Genomic DNA, 19,121 nt, shown 5'->3' on the forward strand with positions numbered 1-19,121 from the left:
CAGGAATTGACGCATCCATCACGACAATGCTCCAGCACATTCCTCGCACTTAATTCAGACTTTTTTGATGAAAAACCAGACTCCAGTGGTTTAACAGGCTCCTTAAGCAAGGTTTACACACAGACGGTTTTGTCGGCGAGTAGTACGTAGACGGAAGTTCGCGGTAGTTCCGGCTGTTTTCGCGGTGGAAAGGGGCGGAGCTCGCCGGCTCCGGTTGTCAGTCAAATGACGGACCTTGATCACACGGAGCGAGTTGCTGTGGAAAGCTCCCAATACAGAGAGTATCATTATTTGCTACAGGAGCTGTGTCTGGGTGACGGCCGCTTTCAGCGGTCCTTCAGCCTCTGCAGGACCCAGTTTGAGGATCAACTGTCCCGTTCACGCACGCACATGTAAACAATTAAAAATAAATAAATAAATAATAAACTCCGTTGCTTGCTGCAGCTTGCTCTTTCCCCCAAAAAACTCTGTCATAATTGTGTTTAGAAACCAGTCACCATTTGTTTTATTATACATCTGTGTAGTTAATTAATAAAATATTCTCTACAGACAATTCGCTCGTGCACGCACGTAAAAAAAAAGAAAGAAAAAAAGAAACTCGATCCACTCCCTGCTGCTGTTTGCTGCGGGCTGCTCCTCGTTCTTTCCCCCCAAAAACTCTGTCATAATTGTGTTTAGAAGCCAGTCACCATTTGCTTTATTATAAAACTGTGTAGCTAATAAGTAAAATAATCTCCAGGATGATTCGTGCGCGCACGCACGTAAAATAAAATTAAAAAGAACCTCCACTCCAAGCTGCTGTGGTGCTGCTGCTCGCTCCAAAAACTCTGTCATGATTGTAAAATAAAGGACAAAAGAGACATAAGTCCTGCTCACAGGCTGCTACCAGATACAGGACATGTTCACATCTTCAAACTCCAGACTTCTCCACGTCACTACATATTCAGTCCCTGATTGGTCATTGCGGCGCGACGAGAACTGCGGCACTACAGGAAGCAGCAGGATTAAAAAGTATCAAACGCCGTTGTTCGTCATCACGGGAGGTCTCCGGGAGCACTCCCGGAATTATTCGACATGTTGAATAATTTTTTTTGATTCCCGGTAAAGCAGGAACTAAGCCACGCCCCCTAGTGCTGGCGTTAACAAAACAAAAACTCTTCCGGGACGCTTCCGGTAGCTCTTACCGTCTGTGTGTAAACGGGGCTTTACTCTCCTGATATGGCCCCTTGCGACTTCCGGCTGTTCCCCAAACTCAAGATGCCATTGAAAGGAATGAGAGCTGAGACAAGAGAGGACATTATGGCTGCAACGACAGTGGAGCTAAACTCCATTTCAAAAGAGGCTTTTTCGGAATGCTTCCAACAGTGGTGGCACCACTGGGAGAAGTGTGTGGAGTCCCAAGGAGACTACTTTGAGGGTGATTAGGTTTCCAACGCTCCAGGTATGCCAGTTTTTTTTCCCAGCCAAAGGTCCGATACTTTTCTAACAGACCTCGTATACGTATAATGGATTTAGTACGTTTTATACACATATAACGGATTTCAAATATAATTTGCTGGTCCAGCTGAGTTCATTATATGCAAGTTTTATTGCAAATCTAAACGTCAACATGATCTACATTAAATAAAAATGTACAGCCCAAACAAATGACTGTATAAGTACAAACACTGCATAGTACAATAATAATAATAATAATAATAATAATGATAAAACCTTTACAACCAACTGGTTTTGGACAAGTCAGATAATGACACATAGCCATTTCCAAGTCCCTAAATATCACTGAAAACAGCAAGGCAGTCTTTTTTCTTTATGTTTAAATTAAATTTACATAATTTTACAGAAATGTGTTTTCATTTGAGATGAAAGAGAAAACTAGTAAAAAGTAAAACCAAAATTACTAACATTATTTAAAAAAATGCTTGATTTGATTAAATAAAAATGAAAAATTATGTAATTATCTGCTCGGGGGTAAGAAATAATTTGCATAGCTCTACATACTTGTATTAAACTGTCACAGCACCATGATATATCTGTGCAAATTACATCACTGCTGCACTGCAGTTGTATAATCATAAACAAAAATATTTTCTAACATATCTTAAACAATAAACACTGTATTCACTCGCTCACTTCATCTGAAAAGAAATATATAAATGCTATAATTCTCCAAGAGCTGAACAAAACTGCCATTGTTTATGAACTGCAGCTTCTGGGTGTCAAATACATGCTTACAGCTGGAGACTATTTTCAGGAATAATAGAAGTAAATAAGCTGCTAAAGTACGCTGCATTAAATAAATGATAAATGGACTGTATTTCTGCAGCGCTTTACAATGATGCCCAAAATTCACACACCCACACACACACACTGACAGGGTGCCATGCAAGGCACCCAAGTCCACAACAGGAACAACTTTGAGATTAAGGACTTTGCTCAAGGGCGCTTTAGTAATGTTTCTTGTCTGGCCACAAGCCAAAAGCCTTCACGTATTGCCAGGTGGCTTTTTACTGTAAGATGGTTAATTGTGCAGATGTGATTAATTCGAAGTGCAGCTCACTTCTCTTGTACATCGTTTTTAGGTCTGATGAATTCAAGACATTCTGCACTTAGAATAAGTATTTTAGAATTTGGTCTTTTTCTCACTGCAGTCTTACTGTTGTGCTGACAGCATAAGTGCCTGTTAGCAGGTTAATTATCTCAGACCCACAGCCCACACTCCACCTACAGCAGCTAATAATGCTACACTTCTGCAGCACAATCTCAAACATTCCCTCATCCAGCGTTTTAAATGGGAGGACTCTCTTGTCAACTGAGTGTCAGGTTTGGACAAAACATGTGAAGACTTCAGAAAATCACTTCTACTCACTGATTGGATGAGGAGGTGTCCAACGGTTTGCCTGTCGTGCCATTGACTGAGGCAGCAGGCAACTTGCTCCAGGAAGTGCTCGTGATGCTCCAAGATTTCTGGGATCTGGTAGAACATCTCGTCCACCAGCTGCGGGTCAACTATGGTGCTGCCTTCTGGCTGTTTGAGAGGACGCATGTAGCCCTAAAGTGAATCAGTTAGTAAAGCAAATAATGTTAATCGATTAGAACTTCAAGACTGACTATAAATGTCATTCAGCAATCAAAGACAATGTGGCCGAAAGGCTATTTTTGGGGTTGAAGGTGGGTTTGGATTAGAGGCTGACATTTTCTCGAGAAACCTACGGGTCATGGGATTCCTGCAGGATGGGAGTCAACTTTACTATTAATCACGTGATTGGAACGGTACAGGACTTAAAAAGTTAGCGGGAGCAGACAGGAGCGGGAACCAACCAACTGGAAGAAAACAAAAAAACAGTGCCGCCATTTGTAGGTTTTTTCCCCCAATAAGCCTACACAGTAACACAAGTCAAAAGAACTACACGGCCCAGAATAATCAGCCAGAATATCGCTGGAATTCAACGAGCAGCAGCAATGGAAGGACACCAGCGGAGAAACTGATGTGGTAAAATTGATTTGCAACGCAAAGTCAGAAATAACGACTTACAGTTCACAGAACTGGCAGGGAAGTTGCAAATATTACTGAACTCTAAGAGAGTCGAGTGTGACACTGTGTGAACACGCTGTGTGCTGCTTGCAACATGTGTTCAGTATTAGTCAAGTACACCAGTGAGTCAGGGACAAGTGGTCTCAAGAGGCCCAGTTGCAAGACAAATTCCTGAAAGAATCAGCTAAACATCTCTTCATTCATCAAACGCAAACCACCATTGGGCGTCAAGTCTCGTCTGGCCAACAAAATTGCTTAATTATTATTTATTTATTTTATTGTAACTGACCTCCAAAAGAGCTAGAAACAGGGACTTAGCAGCTGGTCCTCCATAGAAAAACTACAAGGACCACAGGCCATGTATTATTTATGTTTTGTACCCTTTAGTGAAAGCTTTTTGTTTGGACTAAGGCAATAAATACCTTCCTATATTACCACTGATGAACTGTTCCTGTTGCCGAATCTTTTGAAATAAAACTGCAGAACACAAAGCAATCTAAAAAAGAATGGGGAGAAGATCAAATCAAATTCAGTGTATTGTCTAAAGACAAACAAGACGAAGAAAAAATGGGAGCGGTAAAGCAGCGGGAGTCATTTTGAATGGGAGCGGGATGGGAGAAGAATTTTTTTTTTTTTTTTACTGTGGATTGGGATGGGACAAGATTTTTTTTTTTTTTCTGTGGTAGTGGGATGGGACAGGAGTGAAAATCTACTCCCGTGTCACCCTCTATTCTGGATTCCAGCAGACCAGGACTTCAAAGTCAAAGTCGGCTTTATTGTCAATTCTTCACATGTACTAGACATACAAGGAATCAAAATTTCGTTTATCACCTTCCCTCGGTGATGACAGGACAAGACATTTTGACAATAAGGACAAGTATTTAGTATTTACAATGTAGTGTCTGAGGTAATAGTAAAAGTGGAAAGTGCAGTAGTGCAAACCATTCAGTATTTGTAGCAGCAGCAGATTTTTGTTGAGACACTGTGCAAGTGGTGTGGTGGTGATATAGTGAAACAGTGCAGGAGACTGGTCATGGGCAACAGCTATTTTATATATACTCGTGTGTATAGAGTTCAATAATCTCACAGCCTGGTGGATGAAGCTCTTTGTGAGTCTGGTGGTGCAGGATCGGAGTCTCCTGTACCTCTTCCTGGAGGGCAGAGTGCTGAACAGGTTGTGTGCGGGATGGCTTCCATCGCCCACAATTGTGGTTGCTTTGCAGGTGAGGTGGGTGGTGTATATGTCTTGCAGAGAGGGGAGTGAGGCACCAATGATTCTTCCAGCTGCATTCACTATGCGCTGCAGGGCTTTCCTGTTGTAGTCAGTGCAGCTTCCGTCCCACACAGTGATGCAGCTGGAAAGGATGCTCTCAATGGTGCCACGGTAGAAAGTGCTCATGATGGTTGGTGGAGCAATTGCCCCCTTGAGTTTGTGCAGGAAGTAGAGACACCGCTGGGCCTTCTTTGCCAGTGATGCAGTGTTGGTGGTCCAGGACAGGTCCTCACTGATGTGCACCCCCAGCAATTTGGTGCTGCTCACTCTCTCCACAGCAGCACCCTCACTGGTCAGTGGCAGGTGTTGGGTGTGCCTTGATAAAGACTCCACAATTTCCCATATATTTTAACCACTCACAAAAATAGATTCCTATCTATCACAACAGCTGCAATCCAAATTAATTGTAGATAATGAATCGTGAGGCACGTGTCTACTAGTCTTTAATTACAGTGTGATTTGGTTTTAAAGTTACTGTCAAAAATCCTCAAAAATCCACAATCAAAGTGATATTTTACTTGTTCATCTCTTTAGTCCACACTCATATTTATTTATTTCTCTTATAACAATCATGAATATTTTGCTTTATTATTGAACTATTAAACTAAAGTAGTCTTATTAAACAATTACAAAAAACAACAAAAAACCCCACCCAAAACAATCAAAAAAACAACCCTCAAATGGAAGCAAAAACACTGAGGTCTGGAAGAATGTGCTGCTGTTGGATGTCCCCTATGCCCACCACATTACAGACCTAATTAAGGTTGTGGGTAGCAATCTATCTGGCAGGTGGACCTTTCTACAGTTGCTGAGGTCATCAACACAGGCAGAAGAATTACTGGGAATCTTTCAATCAAGTCAAACTCTTTGGAAATGTCAATTTGGGCTGCAAAGAAACACTGCCAATATTTGTGCTTGCGTTCACTTAACACTTGCAGAGCTGGAATGGGATCAGTGGTCAACTTCTTGGTTGTGAAGCCACACTTACACTCAGCAAGGGGAACCATCTTCTGGGAAAAAGATTCACCTAAATCATAATAATGCAAATATTTGTTTAGATATCCCTCATCCCTCGAGCGCCTTGGGGCAACTGTTTGTTGTGATTTGGCGCTATATAAGAAAAAAGTTGATTGATTGAGTTGATTTAACTAGGTGAAAAAAAATGAGTTTACAGACCTCATTTGGATTATGCATGCAAATAAATTAATTCATTATATCACGTCAAATGGTTTACGTAGTGTAGCTTTAGAGCTTAAAAAGGAAACAAGAAGTTGTTGGTCAAGTACAGTGGTGTTGAAAGTATTCCAGAAAGGGCAGAGAGCGTGCAGGTTTTCTTTGCAGCCACTGACTCTACCAGGTGATTTCACTGATGAACTCATCCCATCTGCTCAAAGTGACATTAATCAGTGAAATCACCTGCTGGAGTCCGTGGCTTCAAAGAAAACCTGCATCCTCTTGGCCCTTTCTGGAAGACTTTGGACACCACTGGACTAGTGGTTGGGCTTGAAACCAGAGGACCCTCAGCTCAAACCTTCGCCTCACCAAACCAGAACATCACAGGTCTTTGGACAAAGTTCTTGATCCTCCAGTTGCTCTCGGTGTGCAGTTAAGTGCATTACATGGCAGCACCATGACATCAGTGTGAATTGGTGAATAACAGGCTTCACTGCAGAGCTCGTTGGACTTCTGATTCAGATGGAAAAATGCTATCAAAGTCTATTTACTTTGTTTTTTTACATTCCCACTTATTCATTCTACTTCAATATTTGGTCTTGAAACTCAAAATACTGCATAGAAATTCCAAGTACTGCACAAAAAACTTTCAATTTACCTAAGTTGTTGACCTGGAACTAAAGCTAACTGTAGGAGCAACATGATGAGCATTTTTGTACCTTAGGAAGGGAAGACCGTGCTTTAATCTGCTTTGGACATGTGACTGCAATTTGTTAGGAGAAAGAAGGAACAGTGTGTTAAGGAGAAAGACAAGTACGTTTGTCCCTTTTTATTACACAACTGGACAGCAGAGCTACAAAAGTGTAATTACAAAACAATTTTGTTGCTAAGCATTATTCCGACAGTCATAACAATTTGTTTCAATTTTACAAGTGCACAATAATTTCTGACAGCAATTCCACAATGTTGTTATATATACAGCACATCCAGAAAATATTCACAGCACTTCACTTTTTCTGTATTTTGTTTCTATATTTTGATTTCATCCATTTTGCCTTATTTCAAAATGGATGAAATGTTTTTTTTTCCTCAAAATTCTACACACAATATCCCATAATGACAATGTAAAAAAAGTTTTTGTAAGTTTATTTAAAAAACAAACTAAGAAATTACATGTACATAAGTATTCACAGCCTTTTCCATGAAACTCAATTGAGCTCAGGTGCATCCTGTTTTCACTGATCATCCTTGAGATGTTCCTACAGCTTAACTGGAGTCCATCTGGGGTAAATTCATTTGATTGGACATGATTTGGAAAGGCACACACCTGTCTACACATAAGGTCCCACAGTTGACAGTGCATTTCAGAGCACAAACCAAGGATGAAGTCAAAGAAATTGTCTGTAGACCTCCGAGACTGGATTGCCTCGAGACACAAATCTGGGGAAAGGGTGTAACATAACAAAATGTGGAAAAAGTGAAGCGCTGTGTATACTTTCTGGAGGCACTGTACAAATGAGGACATGTTCTCTTCTCTCCAGCCATCCATGAGGGTTCTAAGCCATCTAGCCAGGAGATTATTATTATCTTAGATTTCTATAGCACTTCTCAAGGAACCCAAGGCTGCTTTACACAGAAACCGATCAGAGTAAGAAGCATCGATACACTGGCATCCTCTCATATCAGTGTAGACAAATATAATATATAAAATAGAGATATCTAGAAGTTTACAACAACTGATTTTTCTGCAACTCAGATGAGACTCAGATAAGGAGTGTCACTGGCATGGTGATGGAGTGCTGGCTATGACATTTTGGATATGTGGCAGGTTTCTTTGGTCGTGATCCAGCACGCCAGTGTCTCAGTGTTAAGGATCCTAGTAAACAGAAAATACAAGGGGGCATTTCACCCCGTTTCACCTGGCTGCAGCACACAGACTGTTACTTTTGATAGGTGGGGATGGATCAGTTTTTTATCTGGGTGATTACCTTCATACAGGACTAAAGCCAGTTCTGTTGTGTGGTGGATGCAGCGACATGCGGTACCATGCATGTTCCCAGAGTTGACTTGGCTTCATGTGATTTCACCAGTTTTATTGTTTTACTAGCTGAGTCACCCGTTCGACGCACAGGTAATAGAGAAGAATTTTAGCCATGTCATTGTATATTTGATGTCACTTTAGTTAGGGTATAGTAAGCTCCATTGCACTGTGTGTATGTTGTCATTAATTTTCATATAGCAATTTGCGACATTCATGAGACTCAAGTGAATGATGATAAAAGGTGATAGCATGTCATATCACTGCAATGCTCTGGCATGCTGAACACAGCAGGTACATTTTAACTGAAAAAATGTGCACCTTAACTCGCACGTGGCACGAGCTGGCCCGTTCAGATTGTAATTAAAGTGCACCCTAGCCAGTAGTAAGTAAAGTGTAATGCTTGCTATCTGACCTGAGTACCATGTGAACTGCAAAAATAAGGGCTCCAGTGAGCGGGTCGTGACCTAATATATAATGCTGACTATGTGTGTGTATGTGTGTGTGTGTGTGTGTGTGTGTTCAGGTGTGTACACTTTCAACCCCAGTGATCTCCCCCTTGGTACCCCCAGTCACCAAAGCAAGTTTGTGTCAATTCCATATTTACTGTGGCTGTGCATAGCAGGGCAGGTCGTGATCTAATACATATATTAGGCTGACCATGTGTGTGTGTGTGTGTGTGTGTGTGTGTGTGTGTGTGTGTGTGTGTGTGTGTGTGTGTGTATGTGTGCGTGCTCAAGTCTGTATGCTTTTAACCTAATGCCGCGTTCACACTGGACGGCACGCGAGTGATGGTGGCGAGAGGTTGCCATGTAATCCCTATGGAAGGACGTGTTGTGGCGCCACAAAAGTCCAAGCCACATAATGCAACGCGATGGACGCGAATAAAGCCATTTTGAGTGATTGCGTCGCATCGCCCTCTTCCCCAAGTTGAATAATCTGAACTTTTTAATCTTGTCGCGCTGCAATGACCAATCAGGGACTGGATATGTAGTGACGTGGAGATGTCTGGAGTTTATACTTGATATGGACATGTCCTGTCTCTGGCAATCACCCTGTGAGCAGGACTTATGTCCCTTTTGTCCTTTATTTATTTAACACAATTATGACAGCGTTGGAGAGGAGAGGAGAGCGATGAACTGCAGTAGCAGCCAGTTTTTTTTTTTTTGTTCACATGTTCGCTCGCAGGAATGAATCGTCCGTGAAGATAATTTTATTAACTACACAGATGTATAATAAAACAAATGGGGACTGGTTTATAACACAATTATGACAGAGTTGGAGAGGAGAGCAAGGAACTGCAGCAGCAGCCAGTTTTTTTTTCATTGTTCACATGTGCGCGCAAATGGGACAGGAGGTCCTCAAATGAGGCAGAAGTACTGCTGAAAGTGGCCATCATCCAGACGCAGCTCCTGCAGCAAATGATAAATTTGTGGCATTGCGTGGCGTCCAGTGTGAACACGGCTCAAGCAGAGCGACACATCGGGCAATGGTGGCGCCTGGACATGTGCTGGCTTGAGCAGGGGGACCTTGCTGCCCTGCAGGATTTTAAACCATGACAGCATCATGTGTTACTAATGTAACCTTTGTGACTATGGTCCCAGCTCTCTTCAGGTCATTGACCAGGTCCTCCTGTGTAGTTCTGAGCTTTCTCAGAATCATCCTTACCCCACAAAGTGAGATCTTGCATGGAATCCCAGACCGAGGGAGATTGACAGTCATCTTGTGTTTCTTCCACTTTCTAATAAATAATCATAACAGTTGTTGTCTTCTACCAAGCTGCTTGCCTGTTGTCCTGTAGTCCATCCCAGCCTTGTGCAGGTCTACAGTTTTGTCCCTCATGTCCTTAGACAGCTCTTTGGTCTTGGCTGTGGTGGACAGGTTGGAGTGTGATTGATTGAGTGTGTGAACAGGTGTCTTTTATACAGGTAACAAGTTCAAACAGGTGCAATTAATACAGGTAAAGAGTGCAAGATAAGAGGGCTTCTTAAAGAAAAATTAACAGGTCTGTGAGAGCCAGAATTCTTGCTGGTTGGTAGGTGTTCAAATACTTATTTGCAGCAGTAACATACAAATAAATTATTACAAAAATCATACATTGTGATTTCCAGATTTTTTTTTTTTTAGATTATGTCTCTCACAGTGGACATGCACCTACGAGATGAAAATTTTAGACCCCTCCATGATTTCTAAGTGGGAGAACTTGCAAAATCACAGGGTGTTCAAATACTTATTTTCCTCACTGTATTAGATTTATTATCTACTGTTTCATCATTATATTTTGCTGCTGATTCTGTTCTATCAAAAGAGTGAGCTGTCTATGTAATTATATGCACAATGCTGTGCAGTGTGATGCACTGAAGTGAACCTCTGGCAAATTGCTTTTCATATCAAAAATTCATATAGGTATTAATTGAGACAAATTATATATATATATATATATATATATATATATACTGAATTTTACAAAGAACATTCTACATGTGACATGCTGCTCCTCTATACCAATTCACACTCATGAAGAAGAAGATTTTTCAAACTGAAACACTTTTTATATAACTTGTAACAACACTTGTTTGGACTGTGTGAGACAAGAACGGCACTTAGTGTTAGGAAGACGAAAAAGAAGAATTAGTAGTAGTTAAGACAAACTACCCAGTAAGCCTATTATCCTTAGAGAAGAGTTTTCAAACATTTACCTCAAATATGATCATCTATTCAGCATCTGAAAGAAGCACTTTACTTATGTTTTGCAGAATTTACAATATCATTAATTACTTTGTACCTTCTGATTGTTAATGCAACCTTTGTTTTATAAATAGATCAATCATGCGCCGAATTTTCAAAAATTTAATTACATTGCACATTTGCCTCACATATGATCATCCGTTTAATGACTAAAAGAAGCAGTTTTGTGCCTGGTGCAATGACATGAATTAGCTCATTAGTTTGTGCCATTAGTTGCCACAGGATGCACATGCAAAATGCACACATCATAACATGCAGGCGGGTTCTGCTTGTGTTAATCGCTTAGAAGGAACACAGAATTGCCATTATATCACATGCGCATTTCACAAGTATGAATGAGCCTCGATCGTCGTGAAGTCGCACTCTGCTTTTGTGAACTGCAATTTCAGTAGAGTCACCGTGGTAACACTTATTTTCCCTGTATCACCATGGGAACAGAGCCAGGAACTGTTCAATTCATGGCCATAAATGCAATGAAACACACACAGGTGGAGAAGCAGAGCAAAATAATGCAAACACACACATGGCTTCCCCACACAGAAAATATGACAGTTTCCAGAACAATGCAGAAAAAGTATAACTGTGTTTGTTTGATAGATTTATTGTAAAGGTTAGAAACAGTTTTTACAAGTGTCATGGACGGGAGAAGACAGACAGAGTTTGCGTGGGTGAATAATGCTGATGTCAGTGAGACGTGATGAGGTTTGCAGATTAGTCGGGCAGGATGAATGACAATAAGTGGATTATGTAACACCTCTTCATTTGTTGTTGACCATGTCCTCAGCTGTATGTATGTACACAGAGAAAAACTTTCCACCAACATTCTAATGCCAACAGAGTAGAACTTGCACAAAGTACAAAACTGCTCAAAAGTACTCTGAAACAACCAGTATGAAAATTAACTGTACACCAATGAGGTTTCTTTTCAGTGTGGCGTTTACACGTTCTCAGCCGCGTTTGTGTGGTTTCCCTCCATGTGCTCTGGTTTCCTCCAACTTCCAAAGACATGCAAATTAGGTGAATTGGAATCTTTAAATTGACTGACTTTAGTGTGAGTGAGAGTGTTAATATGTTTGTCTATAGGTGCCTTGACACTTGCACACATTTAGCCCCTGCACTGCCGTGCATTTCGTCATGCCGATGCCACCCAGAGTGTCCCATTGGATGCTGCACTTTTTGCTGCTGGATGCTGCATTATATAAACTAATTATTTCATAGCGGATTAATCATTTGCTCTCAGAGTTTGACTGATGAAACCACCTCTAATCGCTTCCGGAATTACAGAGAAATTTTCTACAGCTGCAGCTTTTCTCTCTCTCTTTCCCTCGTGCACTCCATGAGGTGGAGAACGTATTTGGAATTGTAAAAAGGGTAATTATATATAATATTTATATTGTAATGGATTGGTAAAACAGTTGCATTTCCATTCCTTCTTATGAGTATCTGTAAAATTATGTTTATGATAGATTTAACATCTCTTCATAATCGTTCAGTTGAACTGCACTGTGGTGCGGTGCGCTGACGCACCGACACTCAGTGTTTTTTAATTGTTTGCACAATGTTCATGTGCAGTTCACAAAATTAATGTGTGCCAGAGATTTTAAACATTTCAAAATTTTCTTTGCGGACTTGCACACAGCCGCGCACAGTTTACAACGAGTTTACTCTCTGGCACAGCAGATTGCGCACCAGTGCACAGATCAAATTCGTGCAAGTGTCAAGGAAGAATGTGTTGGCCCTGTGATAGCCTGGTGGCCTGTCCAGGGTGTACCAGGGCTCTTCAAAGTCAGTGGACTTGAGTGGACAAACAAACATAGTTACATTGAGGCCAAGGTGATCACAAGTGTGTACACCTCTGGCAACGTCACTAAAAATGTATTTAATAAGTCCCTTCAGCTGCTCCCTTGTTTGCACTTGGGGTCGCCACAGCAAACCCGAGGTGGATCTGTATACTGAACTGGCACAAGTTGGACACCGGCTGTCCTTCCTGACGCAACTCCACATTACATGGAAAAATGTGGCAGGGCTGGGGTTTGAACCAGGAACCTTCCGCACTGAAACCAAGTGCACTAACCACTTGGCCATCACTCTAAACATTTATTACCTGGATAAGCGTGCGCAGTGACTCCACGTAAGACTGCTCTGTGTCCAGGAGGGTCATCATCACATGTTTCCTCATGTCCTGTGAACACATGAGAAGATAAAGAAGGTTATCTTGCCTAGATACTGATGCAATAGAACATAAAGCATCTACAAGAAAATTATAATAAAATGTGAAACCTGCACTTATGTGCAGATGCAGAACATGCACAACATCGACAGGCACAGTCAACTGTGTAACTCTTCTGCTGTGTAAAATTATTTTCCTGTTGCTGACCTAACCCTCCATAAACAGCATACAACTCTCCAATATGTAAAAACAAAACAAACAAGCAAACAAGCGTGGAGCCAGTCTCAAATAAAATGCAAAGCCTTGCAATGTCCCGAAGCCTATATTAAACAAAACACCCCACTAACTACACCACAGCATAAAATGTGAGGGAACCAGTCGCGGAATTTGTGTGTTGTTGACAAAACATTAAGTCTTACTGGAAGTACACTTAAGTGATTTACGGAAAAGTTTGCAAAAACAGAATATAAGGACTGTACAGATACAGTAGGTCAAGCTTTGCAGAGTCATCACTAACAAGCACACACACGGACATGAAGGGAACCAGAGGTCACTGAGGTCGGTACATCCACACGAGCACTGTATGACTCAAAAATCCAGCCCAGCAATGACTCCACCAACGGCTCCAAGTGAATCACACAGCGGTGACAAATCAAACACTAGAAGTGGTACCTCCTTTAGCTCTGAATATGACAAAAAGAGGATAACATGGGGAGTATAACGATCTCGGAACCACAGGGACCACATACATCGTGGTGCAAAGTATGCCCTACAAATGTCACACACAACCACAGGCAAATCTCTGTTCTTTACGCCACATGGTCTCTGCCTCTCTCGCTGTCATTCAGACTCACCGATCCCCCTGCCAGTACCACCGTGGCCTATAAATAACTGCAATAATAAGTTTGAGAAAGATCATGTTTGGTGATTGGTATCTGAAGGGACCCCATAAGCAGTGTGGGGTACCACCAGAGGGTAAAAGCAGGTGTGTGGAAGTATGCGAGTTTGTGAGCAAGACACTACAGGAGAATTTGTGACATCAATTACAAACACAACAAGACATGACAGGGTGGAGGTCGGGGTGTTTGCTGGGCACTGGTCCTGTGTGAAGCGCCTTGAGGCAGCTGTGTTGTGATTTGGCGCTATATAAAGGAAAATAAATTGAAAATTGAATTGAAATTGAAATTGAAAAATTGGTCCAACACCTACACAGCTTTCCAGATGTGGGTGGGGGTATAACTAGGGGGTCGGTTGGAAGGGAAGAGACGCAGTCATCCAGGTTGTCTGTGCTGGACATGCATGATTGGCTCCCAGCTGGGGATTGCTTATGGTGGCCTCAGGTTCGGTGGGTTGAACTGCAAGAGTGTAGTAATGCTTGCCTGGCATGGTCTCACTTGCTGTCTTTGTAGCCTCTGTTCTGTGTTGATATACAGGGCAGTTGTGTTGGTGTGTTTGTGTGTCGTTGCTGCGGGCCATGAATTCAAACAATTAGTGGCGGACTTGGTGGCTACCAGAGCTAGACTTGGGAAATTAAAGAAAATGAAAAACAAGCTCATTCAAGATGCCTGTCAGTTCAAAACTACACTCCGAGAAAAACAGAGAGAAAAGAAAGAAGCAACATTCACAAATCCTTTCTGCAGGGTTGTCTGGAAGTGTGACCACTGGAGCATTTGGGGGAAACTGCAATAATAGCAAATGTCCACCAGGTGGAAATATTGCTCTATTTCAAGAACCTTGTGTACAGGCTGCTGCGGGACACCACCCCGACAACGTAACGATGATCAACCCGCTGCTTATATTAAGGTGTGTTTACACATAAACAAGACGCGTTACGTATATAATTTTTCTGTCATTCGTGACACATTCCTGACATTCTTAATGTGACTTAATGCATCTGAATAGGTTTCTTAATAGTGCGTGTTGGTGCGTGATGTTCTTGATATTCATGGAGCACGTTTTTGCCTGTCAAAAAATCTTCCACGAATGTCATACACCACCCTCATTTCGTCTCACGTCGTGGAGGTCGCAACTAACCGTATTGATCCATCTTGATGAGTATTGATCCTTAATAGAACGTGGCAATTTCGTAGTGGTTCCTGTGATGGTTCTTGGAGCCCAAACTGTCACGCGTTATTACGAAGTGACACGGAAACTGTCAAGTTTTGACATGACTTGTAACGCGGTGTCACATTTCACTGCACACCACGACGAATCAGTTTTCTGTCACGTGCACACAATTAAACTCGGCTCCAAATGTCATTCCACAGTCCCTGCTGAACCTCCTCAGGATGCTCCTGCAGGTGTTCCACCTGCTGTTGTAACCGATGAGTGGGAGAATGAGTTTGAGCAACCAGAGGAGCGAGAGGAGACTCACGTGCAGCCAGACATCTCTGCACCTCCTCCAGTCCAGCGGAGGGAGAAGCGCGTGCACAATTAAACCAGTCTGCATCGCATTCAGTTTGATTGCTGACACCAAGTCGGCTAAAAGTCTAATTTCAGTGTTCTTCAGCGCGCTCCTGCAGGTGTTCCACCTGCTGCATGTGCCTGATGTTTGGAAAAATGGGCGAGATGAGAGCTGCATGAAGCCAAACATCTGGCTCTGTCCTCCTCCTAATCCTCCTCTCTGCGCCACTCCATGGCACAGAGCCCAACTACGCCTGCAGTCACAAAGTTCTTCTGAAAAACTGGAGTGATCTGAATTCGGTTGGATGAATATGGGTGTGTGTGTGGAGACAATTCACCTCATTCACAACGTGACAGAACTTAACGATGCGCTGTTACGCGCAACAGCGCGCAACAACACGGAACACTATTCCTGACCGTGCGTAATGGTTCCTGATAATTCTCCAGCAACACGTGCCATTAATCATAACATGTGGTAACAGGTTGCAGCAGTTCCTGAGGACACCTGATGCCTCTGCCCCGAATCATCACATTCGTGATCAGCAGCCAAGAATGTGTACTTCGTGGCATTCGTGACTTGTCGTCGTTATGTGTAAACACAGAATTAGTAGATGATTTATGCCTTTCACAACAGAGCTACTGCTGTAGTTATATTATTAAACTGGAGGGGGTGGGCTCATTCATCCATGTATCTATTCACACAATGTAGTTTACAGCATACTTGCAAAAACTTTTCAAAATCACACCCTAGCCATCTGTGACATTTAGAAATTTCACTCTTGCACACCTATGGATTATGCAAATTTGGCGCCACAATTTGTTGTGGACTATTCCAGATGTCAATTAACAGCATCTACTAGCAATTTCAAGAGGTGGACTACAGACCACCTCCTGAAACTGCGGCGTGAGTGCAATACTCCTGTAAACACCAAACACAGCACTGACAAAAACAGCAATCTCTGCATGAAGGACTTGATCACATTAAAATTGAATTCAAATGATCAAATTGACAAATGCATATTTTGTCACTTGTGATTACTTAATTGTAATCATTTGTGTGATACCAAGCCAGTGGTGGACACACATCAGCTAATTAGGTAATCAGCTAATAGTGAACCTTTTTTTTTTTTTTTTGCTTTTTAAAATGAGCTTTTCAGCCATCTTTAAAAAACATTAGCAGACCAAAAAGCTTAACTAAATTTAGTTGTGCTAAATTTGACAGGTAACATAGTATTTTAAAATAAAATTAATCAGCCAATAACACTTGTAAACCCCAAAATCATAAGTGTGTTCCGGTTGGAGATCACACACTAATGTAAAATGTAAAATTGACCCATCATGAGAAGGTAACAAGTATCACCTCGAGATGGAGGAGCAAGAGGTTAAGCCATAGTAAATGCACAAATTAGACTATTAAAAGAATTTTCCATAGATATTTCTGTACAGAAAACTACTGTTTAATTTAATTTCTTCATTTAAGCATTTGTGTACATTCATTCATCCATCTTCTACCGCTCAGTCCATTTAAGGTTCACGGGGGGCTGGAGCCTATATCCCAGCAGCCATAGAGCACCAGGCGGGGTACACCCAGAACAGGACGCCAGTCTGTCGCAGGGCCACAAACAAACAAACACAGACACACCCACACACACATCTACAGACAATTTTAAAGATTCCAATCCACCTAACCAGCATGTCTTTGGATGTGGGAGGAAACCGGAGCACCCGGAGGAAACACGCAAACACGGAGAACATGCAAACTCCACACAGAAAGGCCACGGGAATTGAACCCACGACCTAATTGCTGTGAGGCAACAGTGCTAACCACTAAGCCACCGTGCTGCCCATTTGTGTACATATTGATCATTATTTGAATTTTGAATTTGAATTTATTGGACACCCATACATAACACAATTCACTCGTATACAAACAACCAAACTCATAACAGAAAAGTCAAAGGTGAAAAGAAATATAAGAAAATAAACAAAATACATGGTGCCTAAAGGCGTAGGCAGAAGCAATGTTTATCAACGCCTACACCCCTGTATAAAGTCAAATCAAACCAGGCATATATGCCTGATCATAGACTTTTATGTCCAAACACAATCTGAACAACAGCAGCATATAGCTACAGATAAAAGAAGTCAAATATTTCTCCAGACAGCACCCAAAACAAACTAAAACACACACACAAAAAAAGGTTCCAGTATAACAGCACTCAACCACATTTATCTAATACATATCTAGAAAATACCATTGCTTTGTATAAATATTTGAACCGGTTGATATCTGGACATCGCTTAAGTTCCTCTGGTAAATTATTCCTTACATATATACACACATACATACATATATATACACATACATACACATATACACACATACATACACATACATATATACACATACATACACATACATACACATACATACATACATATATACATATATACACGTATACACATACATACATATATACACGTATACACATACATACCTCTAACACTATACCCATACTACGTAGATACAGCATATACCACGTATACACATAAACATGATATATACATGTATCCACGTATACAACATATTATATCATGGTACACGTATATACATATATATAGACATGTATACACGTATATACATACATATATACATACATACGTATATACATACATATATACATATACATACATATATACATACGTATATACATACATACATACATACGTATATACATACATACATACATACGTACATACATACGTACATACATACGTACATACATACGTACATACACGTACATACATACGTATATACATACGTACATACATACGTACATACATACGTATATACATACGTACATACATACACGTATATACATACATATGTATATACATACGTACATACATACATATGTATATACATACGTACATACATACATATGTATATACATACGTACGTATATACATACGTACATACATACGTATATACATACGTACATACATACGTATATACATACATACGTATATACATACGTACATACATACGTACATACATACATACGTACATACATACGTACATACATACATATGTATATACATACGTACATACATACGTATATACATACATATGTATATACATACGTACATACATACATATGTATATACATACGTACATACATACATATGTATATACATACGTACATACATACATATGTATATACATACGTACATACGTACATACATACATACGTATATACATACGTATATACATACATACGTATATACATACGTATATACATACATACGTATATACATACGTATATACATACATACGTATATACATACATACGTATATACATACGTATATACATACGTATATACATACATACGTATATACATACGTATATACATACGTATATACATACATACGTATATACATACGTATATACATACGTATATACATACATACGTATATACATACATACGTATATACATACGTATATACATACATACGTATATACATACGTATATACATACATACGTATATACATACAAATATAAATACGTATATACATACATATATACACGAGGTCTGTTAGAAAAGTATCGGACCTTTTTATTTTTTTCAAAAACCATATGGATTTGAATCACGTGTGATTGCATCAGCCAAGCTTGAACCTTCGTGCGCATGCGTGAGTTTTTTCACACCTGTCGGTTGCGTCATTCGCCTGTGAGCAGGCTTTGAGTGAGCACTGGTCCAGCCCTCTCGTCGTTAAGG

General features: G+C 40.7%; 1 protein-coding gene across 1 annotated transcript in view; it reads right to left on the bottom strand.

Annotated features, from left to right (window-relative positions):
* Positions 1-19,121, bottom strand: part of LOC117509661 (rho guanine nucleotide exchange factor 17-like) — a 139,728-nt gene that overhangs the window by 28,620 nt on the left and 91,987 nt on the right. Inside the window, 2 exon segments of the mRNA XM_034169405.1 lie at positions 2,870-3,052; positions 12,872-12,949. Coding sequence (XP_034025296.1) covers positions 2,870-3,052; positions 12,872-12,949 — 261 coding nt within the window.

This window comes from Thalassophryne amazonica, chromosome 4, assembly GCF_902500255.1.
Source record: "Thalassophryne amazonica chromosome 4, fThaAma1.1, whole genome shotgun sequence".
NCBI classification, from domain to species: Eukaryota; Metazoa; Chordata; class Actinopteri; order Batrachoidiformes; family Batrachoididae; genus Thalassophryne; species Thalassophryne amazonica.